This window comes from Tachypleus tridentatus, chromosome 4 (genome assembly GCF_004210375.1).
Source record: "Tachypleus tridentatus isolate NWPU-2018 chromosome 4, ASM421037v1, whole genome shotgun sequence".
Taxonomy (NCBI): Eukaryota; Metazoa; Arthropoda; class Merostomata; order Xiphosura; family Limulidae; genus Tachypleus; species Tachypleus tridentatus.
Genome location: NC_134828.1, coordinates 25,807,086 through 25,820,671, shown reverse-complemented (window position 1 = coordinate 25,820,671; position 13,586 = coordinate 25,807,086). Strand labels below are relative to the sequence as shown.

Sequence of the window (13,586 nt, the reverse complement as noted above, 5' to 3'; positions counted from 1 at the left end):
TTTGTCAGTATAGTTTTTACACAATATAGACCTTAGTTTTGTGCCTGGTTTTTGAATAAATTAGAAGGTCGAAACGTTGTTCGCTCCTATATTAGTGCTTTCTCTACCCATACCAGCCGTTTTTAAATGTATAATTGTCTCGTACTGACTTTCCGTACTGTGCAAGAGTTTCGTTTTCGAAATATGTTATGGAAATACAAACACGCATACACTCGGGTTCCGTTGCAATACTCTCACAATATATTCCTCTACAAGTTGGTTTTCTCGACATCACTGAGATTCAGAAAGATATCAAGCAGCGGAACAGCTGTTAATTCATTGTGTGCGAGTTCTTTGACTGCATGCGTTAATCAAAGTCACAGTCAAGACAAACACGTAGTTATTTATATTCACGATTTGTTAATGTACGTTTTGTGGTGATATAAATATCATTATTTTCAGGCCAATAATTATTTTAGTATTTTTCATTTTTTTTGTACTAATTAATTAATTAAAGGCATAGCTAACGTACAAATTACAAACATTTTTGATCTCGAATAAATGAATGCCTCTGACTGCCATTTTCTCGTCTGCTTGTGAAACTCCAAAATGCGTGCAACTGTGCAAATCCCGAGAGTACATTTAATCAATCTTATAAGTCTCTCTACGACAGTAGTTCTCAAATAATTTTGTTTGAAATACACTTGATTTTTTAGCCGCGGCATATCGGCTCGTAGAACGGCTCCAAGGTTGTTAGTTTTGTAAATTGTTTTCTCCCCAAAGTGTAAACTTTAAACTCATAGCTCCATCACTTCTTGATCGATTTAAGATCTAATTACAGTTTTGGACAGAAAGTCAAACCCTTTCGACTGATAGTCTCATAGGTTCATTCATTCTAATCCTGCCTAAAAGAGCTTCAATTTGAGATTTGGCTTGTAAATAATTTGACGAGGAATAAAATGAATCGGGTATATGCGCGCTCCACACTTGGTATTGCTGGCGCATAAAAATATAGCTAATAAATAGGAAAAAGGATCTCGCAGAGATTAATTTACTCTAACCCTGCCTAAAATAACTTCACGTGCTACGGCTGCTGAGGATTTCCTCTTGTTTCCTTTTATCTTGACGCACCACAAGTGGATCTTATAAACTAAACCATCACTTCCTTCCTTGGCCTAATTACGTAACCTTTTCATGAACCATCTGAAGAAAACCCTTGAACCATTAGTGATTCGACAACCACAAACTGAGAACTACTGCTCTACGATGTACTTCAGAAACATCAAATCTAGAAGTTTGTCACCGTCAGAGCCGTGAGAAACGAACAACACAAAACATTCACATGTTTTGCCGTCAACAATAAACCCATCAAACTTTGCACTATGGCCCGAATTGAAAGAATCGCAGCTGCCCATGCAGGGAACAAAGATCCTTCAGCTCGCTAAACAGTTCGTGTGGAAGTTACCACCTGCTTCTAGCATTCCACTTAAGTAGTGATCTCCCCCCTTTCACTGATTTTAAACCCTTTAGTCTGACGGGGTCTTGTAGATTGGAACACAGCTGGAGATTCTGTTACGTGACTAGCAAAGTATATAGATCTCAACTGTCCACCTCAACACACACAGCGTGGTCACATAACCCAATGTGCTTTCTTTGTTTGTTTGTTTTGAATTTCGCGCAAAGCTACTCGAAGGCTATCTAGATAGACTTTTACATAGTACAATAAAATATTTTAATAAAAATTGGCGAAAAAATGAGTTGTTATGCGAACTAGACAGATATTGTATATATATATGATGAAGAGAGACCTAAACACCTCTCCCCGTTAAACTTGTACATTAGATCTTTAAGTTAAAATCAAGTTAAAAAATAATAATAATTAAAAAAATAATATATATATATATATATATATATAAACAAACTAGTACTAAAATAAAACAGGCCACCTACGTTCTAGACTAATTTAAAAAAGAAAAAGAACGAACAATATACATGGACTAAAAAGAGCCTGAGTTAGGGTTATGTTTATCACTCTGGCCCTCTGTATTTACTTTAAATATATTAATAAGTCCACTCAAACCATGTAAAGGAAGGAGGAAGAGGTCTAGTGTACCTGACCCTCCTGGGTATACAAATTTATATACCCAAACACCTAAAGAGAGAGGGGGCTATCTGCGCTAGCCGTCCCTAACTTTGCAGTGTAAGACATCAACCTTTAATAGCTCAACTTTTCTTATACTTCAACCTTTAATAGTTCAATTTTTCTTATGTACCGTACATATTATTGTGAAGAATGTCAAACTATTAAGTTTGTATTATGCGTAAAAGACAGAGGTGTAGGCAGGGAAGCAGGGGGAGTGGTCCCCTGCAAAAACGTAGACACGCTGATCACATATTTTTCAGCTATTACATATACTAAAAACCTTTTTTTTGTATCATTTAATAAAATACAATAAAACTTCTACGAACACAATTACATTTGATGTCCTTTAATGATTTTTTATTAATAATTGTATCAATTTCAGCATTTTAATTTGTTGGCCCCTTAAAAAATTTTCTGTCCCATCCCCGAGTGGAAAACTCCTGACACGCTGCTGGTAAAATCCAGAAGGCTTTTTTGTGTTGTACCAGCCCCAAGCATTAAACCACAAATGTTACCATTATAAGCTATCAAGCTTACCATTGAACCACCGAGGGAGAGGCACAGTGTTCGTGGCCATGTGCATGTTCTATCACTGAGAAAGCTTTAAAAGCACCTCAAGAAAGTAACTAAACTGACAAAGCAGATACTGAGGAGGTATGCGAAATTCAATTACGCCTCTCTCTCTCTCTCTCGTGATCTTTGACCTTATGCGGACGCTGTATTTCAACAGTTTTTCTTCATGCGCACAGATACGCTATAAAGAACTAGCACTGGGCACGTAATCTAATACTTAGGTTACACCTCATATAGTGAAGCAATAAGGTTAAAAGCTCACGTACACATGAGCGATCAAAGGGTACTTTAGGAAACCAAACCAGGACTGAACATTTAAACTTTGATCAACCCGACTGGCCAACGAACAATACTAAATAGTAAGTACGTAAACTGATAAAACAAGTGAATGCTCTAACCCTTATTATTCCGAGCACGATCGAATCAGGCCATAACTCCACCATATTAAATATTTTATTAAAACAGAAATACTTCAATGAAGAGACTGTACTTATTAAACCTGTTTTACAGGAAGGATACTTGTTAGTTTGATTCGAGGTGTTGGTAAAACATACACCAAACAGAGTGTGGAAATAGACCGTAACTTTAATGTTAAAACAGACAAAATTTAGATACGATAAAACAAGATATAATTAATAAAAGAGGTGAAAATTATAAATTAAAGACGGATAGCGCAGATTTTACATAGCGTTTCGAAACCTTAAATGTAAAATAATTGAAATATTAAGTTGGAATAAACAAACAAACCAGGTGTGTGCCCTGGAGATGCATGTCTGTTTTGTTGCTATATAGAATAAAAGAAACTGTACACTGAAGCTTAAACTTTTTTAAGTGTTATGCACTAGTAACGCCCACTGTCCTCCAAAAAAGTCAATGTTTCTTTTTATACACCTAAGTTGTTTTGTTTTGTGTTTTTTTTTATTTCACGCAGAGCTACACGAGGGCTATTGCGTTAGCCGTGCCTAATTTAGCAGCGTTAGACTAGAGGGAAAGCAGTAGTCATTACCACCCACTGCCAAAACTTGGGCGCTAGTTTGTTTTTTTCACCAACGAATAATGGGATTGACTGTAACATTATACCGCTCTCTACACCTGAAAAGTAGAGCATGTTTGCTGTGATGGAAGTTCGAACCCGCTACCCTCAGATTGCGAGTCGAATGCCTTAACCGCCTGGCCATGCCGGACTTTTTAACAGTTCTAACCATTGAAATCAAGATCTATTAGAAGGATCTAAACCTTCCTGATTATTACCAATCTACTTTGGAAGATAAACTAATTTAGAGGTCGAATATTACACACACTGATGTAGCAGCACGACCCAAATAAAGCCCTCATTTCAAATCTCTCGGAGTCACATACAAATAACCAACTGCTATTAATAAAAGTGTCCTTTTAAGAAAAAAAAAAAAAACTTCCCAGCATTTCTTCGAGAAATACAGATGTGTGTGTGATAAGTTTTAATTATGCACATTACGTACTATTTTCCTCCTCTGAACGTATCCGGTTGTCAAAATCGTCACGCGCACACCATAAGATACTTTTTTTTTTTTTTTTTTTTATAAATAGCAAATAATGTCACGCAAACGTTAAGGAAACTATTTATTTTTCTATTTCTTAGCGTATAATGTGGCAAAAGCGATTACGTAACTGAATAACACGTACGCTGCCTTCGTTCTCTCTGCATGCATGCTTCACGTATACGTGGTAAGTGATCGATGGATGTACAATGAGTTCGTACATTAAGAAACTTCATTTAAATAACAATACGATTCAGTGAACCATCCGCCACATTCGTTTGTCATACGGATCGTATTTCACTGATCATAACGACTCAATACGTCACAGTTTGGTTCCTTGTTCTGATCCCGTTGGCTCAGTGTTCCGTCAAGTTTTTGATTTATTACACTGATCATAACGACTCATTGGATCACAGTTTGATTCACCGTATCGATCGGTTTGGTTTCACCGATTTGTTCAATCACATTAATTAATCGTTTTATTGTCTCGATCGTTTTGTTTCTTTGTTTATCTCATGTCGATGAATATACAGTTTGGTTCATTACACAAACAACAATAATTCGATACATTAATAAACATTATTTATGTGACATTTTCATATTCTTTTTTTTTTCTTTCATCAGCAAACACTTTATCATTGAACAGAGCAATTTAGATAGATGTACCAATCAGGGACATAAGTGTACACGAATCAATTTGAATCAATGCCAGCAGTGGGCGCTGTATAGTATAGCTCCTGAGACAGAAGATGAAAAGATTTTGCCCCCCCCCTTTACAAAGAAAAGGGAACCCAAAACGCCAGTAGTTAATATACACGTAGCTGAATCACGTGCTCTTTCAAAACAAGCACTATTGGTCACGCATCACAAAACGTATTTTCTATGAGTACTTAACCCTCGTCACAGCGTCCACATCCTGTGATCAAGAATCAGGTAGTTTCAGTAAATTCTGAAACTTAAAAGGCATGTTGGTCACGCGCTACCTGTTCTTATACGATGCCCATACTTAACCAATTCTGCTTTAAGAAAAATCAAATTGTACCACCCCGTTGTTAGTTTCAGATTGTATACACGTCTCGGTGTTGCACTTCGACAAAAAGTGGGAGGGAAGAAGTGAAAAACGAATAAAATTACAAACGAATAGCACGAGAAGTCCCAATAAGGAGGCACATCTGCAATAATTTTTTTTAAAAATTGGTACTACAAAAATACCATCTTTGTAAAAGCAATTTATTTAACGCAGTAACTTCGTATTGCTACCACAAAAATACAATGTATTTTTAATACGTCATACGAACGATTAAATACTGATCAATTTGAAACTGTCTTACAACGCTAGTCACGTGACAAGAGTCTAAGAAACTTGTATAAAATGGATGACCTCGTATATTCCGCTCATTTTAAACAAGTTATCAACAGATGGCTGGTTGCCTATCATCCATTATCGGTTACAATATCAGCGGCGCCTACCACCTGCCGCTCGAAGGTTTGGTGAGACTGCGCAAAGAAAACTAAGATAACACGATAAACGTGATTACAATCTGCCAGTTTCAGCATCACAAAAAAACGTTACCAACAGACTTCAACAACGTTGGTTGTCATTATGAGGTTTTTGGAAAAACCGATGTAAAAATTAACCTCTCAAAACTTGTAACAAGTACAAGTTGGCTGATGCTTCATCCTCCAATTTGTTTCTACCAGCCACTACGTTACGGCTATGTATAAATTAAAAATTCACGCTTTGCTCGTATAAACGTACGCGAAAAACAAAAGTTATATATGAGTGCATAAGATAATTATTAGTTTAGTTGACGTGCCGAACTATGAACCTGAGGGCACATGGTTCGCGTCCCACTGCCATAGAATAGCGATTAGTATATTGGGATCGTTGGTACGTCCTAAGAGTAACAGTCAAGTCCCATTATTCGACTAGAATAACCTAAGGGTTAGCAATGGGTGCTGTCGAATAGCACCTCTCTATCAGTTCAAAATATAAAATGGCTAGCGTATACATCCCCGCACATCTGTCTACTTTAATCGAATGGTGAGATCGCGGTTGCCACACTTATAATGTGCCCATGGTCTCACAGTGTGTAGCTCGATTTTTGCAATAACGAGATGCAAACTGAGGTCCCTAGAACTATCGGTCCGACAACGTGACTACTAAGTGACATCCGTTTTAGTTGGATATTGTGATGTTCTTATTCTATTATGAGAATAACAGATAAAAGTTTTTCGCACCAGTATTTATTTTTACAAAGTTATATAAAAGTCGTGGTTTGCACGTGTCTGTCTCTTTTTAACTAAATGTTCAGTATTATACTAAAAGTACCAACATTTTACCAAAGAAATTTTACCCAAGCCAGCAATCGCTAGAGATGAATGTTTTTAATATTTCTGTCTAGTTTTAAAACGATTTTATATTAAGGCGTCATATTTTTAAATGAACTAATAACAAAGTGTCTGATATCTCACAATTCTGTTTTACATAAACAAATGGACAACTAAAATCAGTGAAAGAACCAATAACAATGTATTAGAGAGAAAGATTCGTTTTCCCTCACCACTAAACACACGTTTTTTTTTTAACTTTTTCAACACCCAATATAAAATCTTTAACAGTAAACCACACGGATGACTAAATATTTGTTTAATTTACGATTCAAATAACGGTTTCCAGAATTGTATGGTTGTGTATCGACTCTCGTGATAAAAGTGTAATATCGAAATCGTAAAGGCACAGCACAAAATGGTGGCTAGGGCGCGCGACTCGCAACGTGCAGTTTTAGTATTGAAAACAAATATTGTGTTTTCCTGTAACAACAAGTTAACCCTCTCTCGCATATCTTCAAACATTCCCAACCGACAGTTTTTTGTTTTTGTTTTACTAAAAATATATAAAACATATAACTAAACTTTGCTCGTAATCGTATTACGATTAATATAGTCTTCGTTAGACTAGAAACATGAGTAATGTTTTGTCTATCTTAGGTCAATACGGTTATCTCTTGAACTTATCTACTTTACGTCATCATGATAAATGGAAAGACACATAGCAACCAGATAACGACAGATACCAGTGAGATACGCTTCTAGTTGCTAAGACCTAAAGTCCAACTCTCCCAGTAGAAATGCGAACTTGGTCCATCTAGATATCACTACAAGGTATACTGTTCTGGATATTAAATTTGTTAAATTTACAATAACCACGTGTGTTCAAGAATATTTTTTTCATCCCACCCACGGGTATGTGATTAATTGCCGACTGAATAATAGTAAACAAGTCTAAACACTGTCCTAGATTTTTTTAAAACCATGAATGCGTTGCTTAGTGCTGCCTCAGGCGTCGGAAAAACCCCAAATTTAGATAAATTTAAACTTCACCGTAGTACGTGTTCATCTCGATAAATCGAGGGAAGTGTTTTTACTGACGTACAAAACTAACTTCTCTTTGAATTCACACAAATTGTTTCTCAAAGACCTCGAAAACAATTTACAACAGGAAAAAAAAAACACGCAAAAATAAGATAATGTTAACAAATTGTCGCGATATTTCTTTAGAGCTTGCAATTATTTCACTGGATTCAAAACGTTGTTTTCCCGAAAACAGACTGTTTCTGTTCTCTAAACTCGGCTAGCAACAAAGGAGAAATCATAACAATAACAAAGTTTTCTGTTCGAAATCAGGGTTTGTTTTTTTTTCCCTAATGGCCACATGATGGTGGAAAAGCACACACATTAACAACATACAAGAGCTGGTAATGATAAACTATAATAGTATGTGATGTAGAAACGGCAACTGTTGAGCTATAAAGGACTGTAAAGCGTTTTAAATAAGTATATAGGTAGAAAAACACTAGATTTATCTTTGTATAGTTGAGAGGTATATCGTTGAGCGTCACGTTAAACTGTTGTTGTTTCCACAACCACTGCGTTATATTATAAGTTTTTTTTTCACCAGAAGTAATATTGAAAGTATAGTTCGAGACGTAAAATCTAATATCCCACCCCCGCTAGTACAGCGGTGCGCCTACGGATGTACAACGCTAAAATCGGGGGTTCAATTCCATTCGGTGGTCTCAGCTCGATGTGGCTTGGCTATAAGAGAACACGCACACACGCAAAAATCTAATAATCTCTTTGATAGACCACACCTTCTGCTGTGGACTGCAGCTTTGCCTGTTCAAAGCTTATCAGCACAACTTGGGTGAGCAAACCAAAGAAATACCGTTGGGCCTTTTAAAAAGGGCTTCATAAATGTTTACCACATTAATGCCAGCAGAAGTATGGGGGCAAACTGTGGTTCAACAAAATAACTATTACGTAGTCCAGTCTACTAAAACATTCTAAGCTTTATTTTTTTTTAATGTTTTATGTGTGTGTGTGTGTGTGTGTGTTTTCTTATAGCAAAGTCACATCGGGCTATCTGCTGAGCACACCCGAGGGGAATCGAACCCATGATTTTGCGTTGTAAATCCGAAGACATACCGCTGTACTAGCGGGGGGCTTTTAATGTTTTAACTAAAATATATTTCAATATAAGCAGTTTCCGCTCAGGGGTTAGACTAAACCAGTTTCGTGGTGCTTTTGGCGCCAGTAGAGTCATAACTTCTTTCTAACTGTAATATATTCACACACTGGACTTCCCGACCAACAAAACAAACGCCCGGATTGTGTTTCACACACGATGAAAAATATAGCTACTTGTTTTTCACTAGGACAGAAACAACTCATGGAGGCTGTTATCGAAAACATGACGAACTTACATACACGTACGTCACAGGCAATCGATTTACGGTCTCGTAATTCAAAATTAGATAAATTGTGTTGGTGAAACTAAATATCCAAATCTATGCGGCTACTACATTTGCAATTAAAGTAAGATGGTTTGAAAATATGAAAATTGGTTATCTGACGGATGTACAGGGTGGGCAAAAAGTCTGAGCAACCACTTACATAAAGATCATATTAAGAGTTTAGTTTTTCACATTTTAGTAACGATTGTGACAAAGGAACGATGCAAAACAGCTGACGCTTAGGAACAAATTATTGTTGAATGTTTCAGTATGGTTCACCATAATATGCTAAGAAGGATGACACATCGCACGTGAAGGTTTATCATACTGTGTCATGAAAATAGAGATAAACAGACAGACATTTTGGATTATTAATTGAACCTTTTGTTAGAACGCGATACGCAAATATGTCAATACGAAAATAATTCTTTCCTTTATGCGCACTATATTTATGTGAAGAGGGATTGTCCAGACTTTTCGCCCACCCCATATTTAATCCAAAAGACGGTACATGATATAACCATATAAATACAGCTCCTAATTAGAAATGATGACTTCGCTCACTCCATCCACAACGCTGTTAGTTATGCAACGCCTCTCTTTGTAAGTTGCATCTATTATTTGTGTTCCAGCCAGCTTACTGATTTCTGGTATCACGCGAAAGACTTCATCGGCACTGGATACTGAAGATATGGTACGGCAGACATATTAAGAAAAAGTACACTTCACTTTCACTCATAAGTTCTTAGAACTGATTCATTCTCAATGCTTTAAACGCGACCCAGCTACTATAGAGCAAAAAATATTAAACTATTATGATAGTAATTCTTATTTACATAAGTCGTAAAAAAAATAAAGTAAACCCTGCGCAGAAAAGAATTTTAAGAAAAACCGAACAAACATCTGATAGAACATAAAACGCGAACGCCCACTCCCCTAAAAAAAACAAATCAAATCAGGCTATCTGCATAAAACTACAAAATAATTACAAAAGATCAGAAGTCCTACATAAACAGCAACTGTATAAGGATACATTTATCAGAATATTAAATAAAATGTATTATTACAATGCAATACGTGTACAAGTATTTTTTTCAAATAAGTGACTGGTACAAAGATTCTGGCCTCACATCATTTAACGGCCCGGCCTGGCCAGGTAGTTAAGGCACTCGGCTCGTAATATGAGGGTCGCGGGTTCGAATCCCCGTCGCACCAAATATGCTCACCCTTTCAGCCGTGGGGGTATTATAATGTTACGATTAATCCCCCTATTCGTTGGTAAAAGAGTATCCCAAGAATTGGCAGTGGGTGGTGATGACTAGCTGCCTTCCCTCTAGTCTTACACTGCTGAATTAGGGACGGCTAGCGCAGATAGCCCTCGTGTAGTTGTGCACGAAATTCAAAACAAACACATCATTTAAACAATTCTCTTTCAAGCAAGTTGGAGTAACTTTACCGTGGCCAAAAATAAATAAAAGACCGAACTGTAAACCAAGTCTGGAATATTGCCACAATCGTTCCAAAAGCTGAAATACTACCATTCTTATATTTCTCAATATTATAACACAGAATAAACAGCCAATTCACATCCGTTTTACATCACGATTCTTACGCAGTCAAAAAAATAGTACAATTAATTTTCTTGTTCCGATTGTTCAAGACGCAACACATGCAATTAAGAAAAAGAAAAAAAGTCCAACTGTTAGATATTAACCTGAACTAACATTTGGCAAGTGCACAACATATATAATTATATTTATTAACAATTCATAGATGTGAATTTCTTTCCACAAACACTAGGTAAAAACTAAGGCCTCAGGGGCCTAAAGGCACGCGGAAAATCGAAAATATAGTGTGGTTGTCTGTCTGAATCTGCATTGTCAGCACCCCCTCCTCCCCGACCGATGTTGAATCCCTTCTGCTGTAAATCCAGTTTTAATTAATTTTGAAACACCGTATTAAACCGTTTTTTATCGTTAACTGATTGAAAATCTCTGATTCAGACAGTGGTAACACAAATATTATCGTTTTCCTGTCGTATTTCAGTTCTTTTACCAATGACAGTGTAAGAACACTTAAAATGTTCTCGTTTTAATGAAGACAGAAATAAAGCTCGTTTATTTGAAAAAATACTTTTACAAAATAAACGACATACGAATCCCATAATCTGACATTACTAAACAATAAAGTACTTACGAAGTTTAATTGCAAAAATATTAAAAATAATAATTTGCCTAAAATATATATTAAAGAAAATAATAAGTGGGCAGATCTATTACTATTAGTTTCCGGGTACAAAATATATATATATATTCGTTACCATATCCTTGAGTGAAAACTTCCCATTTTCCACACTCCTATAAATTAATAAAAGCGACGTTCCTTGTAAAAAACAAAAACGTAGTGACATTTAACCAAAATATTGGACGAAAGGGGTCAACTAGATAATTATAAGGACGTGATAATAAAACAAAGACACGTAATATAAAAGGAAAAACCTTGTAATGATGTAATGAGAAGGCGGGTAAGTTAAACAAGAAAAAAAGATCTTAATAAGCAATAACGAAAATATAACTCGGCACACGATTCTGCATGTTAAGCCTAGCCGCGTGTTTGAGTTTCATTTGTCATGAAATTAAGGAATAAATATTCGAAATCAAACAAAAAGTGTTTTAAATCCACTTTTGGAAAACGTATGTCATTAGAAATGATGAATACGAACAAGCTGTCAATAATAAATAATAATCCATCATTTCGCTATGTTCACATTCGAGATAACTTCATAATTAATATAAATGTATAAAAGTAGGGTCGGATTTTAGCTGACTTGGTGTGTGTGTGTGTGTGTGTGTGTGTATATATATATATATATAAGTGTTTATGAAATTAATTATTTTATTTATGAAGGCTATCAGTTATTCAATTATCTGTTGAAATTACTTGTTTTCGCTTTATGTATAATAATGATAAGAATACAGTTCACCGGGCCCCATTTTTTTAGGTTGACTTGAAATTCAGGCTTAAATCCGCTACTGCTTATAACGAAAATGTCTTATAACGTCTTTGCACGTGAATATTTTAATTCTAAGAACTTTCACATCTTCAACCTTAGATCTACGCCCCTCGAAAGTTCTAGAAACATTTCGAAACCCGAAGAGTTCACGCCTAGTAGAAAGTTTCGCTCTTTCTTCTTTAAATCTAAGCCTTTTACACAAAAATGTTTGAGGCCTACCGAAGTAACAAGTTTTTCATAATTTGAACACAAATCTTCATTAGTGTTAATTATTCGATTAAATCAGACCAAAGTGACGTAGTCGTAAAGTTGTTAGTATCTGGTTTCTCATTAACTAATCACATACTCATTGTAATCAACTACTGTTGTGGGAATTAGAAAGTTTTTCTATAACATTTATCCACGAATAATGATACGAACACATACATACCTTGAAAGGCGGCTTCAAACATCACAACGGCTTTCTCGTCTCCCAGGGTAACAACTGCTTGGATTAATACGAAAAGGAACAGCCTGCACATGTAAGGTTTTATCGTGGATATGGATGCCATGTTGTTCGGGTGTCTACAGCTAGTTCGGGTCGATATCAGATTTGATGATTCCAGTTCTTCCAAGTGTACTAACTTTTATCGACAGTTCTTATGGAATGAACTGTAGTTCTACTTTCTGTGACTTCAGAGGCTGTTTAATTTTTCTAGCAATCCCACTAAACAACGTTGTACGTAACCTCAAACGTAGTGCACTTCGCCATTAAACGTTAACTCTACTTTTTACCTCGAACAGAATCATGCAGTTTCATTCAGTAGGCGGTAACTGAGCGGCGGCGCACCAGTCGATCAGGCTTTCTAGTAAGCGCATGAAACCACTCATGGACACGTCTATTGTTACGTAAAAGGGAGGGAGACGAGAGTTCGGTTGCGTTTTAAACTATTGTTTGTTCGGTTTCATCGTTTTGGGCCACGCATTCTTTTTTAATATATATGTATATTTAATATTGTTAGGTTTACAATAATAATTTTACGGACGGTTCAAATATCATTTTGGTTTCTTGTTTTAATATTTGTATATTAATGACCATTAGTTTCCAGTTGTATTTTTGGTAAATTAATATCGCTTGACTTGCTCGACACAGCCCAAACAGTAACATTTGTCATACTAATTTGTCTTAGATGTCATGTATCTCTAGAATCACAAAAAACAGTGTTTAATAACATTTTACTAGTCACAATACGGTTAGGGATAGCAGAAACTTCAGACAGTTACACTGATGTCATGTTTTTCAAAGCAAGTTAGTTCTACGACAGCATTGAAACCAACAACGAGTGGTCATATATTTCTTAAGTAAGATGTACTGTATTTCTTACTTCTTGTTACTTGCACTAACAATGTGGATTAGACTACTTTACTTTTGATTATTGTACTTGTATTTAGGGCTAGCTTCAATTTGGAAAATATCGTTTACAGCAGATATTCAACTTATGAAACAATGCATAAGTAGAAACGTAACAAAAATATATTTAATTACCTATACGAATTACCACGTCGGTTTTGCAGTTTCGATTTAA

At 35.9% G+C, this 13,586-nt stretch overlaps 1 protein-coding gene across 2 annotated transcripts in view; it reads right to left on the bottom strand.

Moving 5' to 3' along the window:
• Positions 1-12,852, bottom strand: part of LOC143248719 (pikachurin-like) — a 141,620-nt gene extending 128,768 nt beyond the window's left edge. The window contains exon 1 of one of the 2 annotated variants that reach the window (XM_076497378.1): positions 12,452-12,852. In XM_076497378.1, coding sequence (XP_076353493.1) covers positions 12,452-12,572 — 121 coding nt within the window. In that variant the 5' untranslated portion in view covers positions 12,573-12,852. The remainder of the gene's footprint in view (positions 1-12,451) is intronic. The other variant, XM_076497377.1, reaches the window with a different exon arrangement.
• Positions 12,853-13,586: the final 734 nt, after the last annotated feature.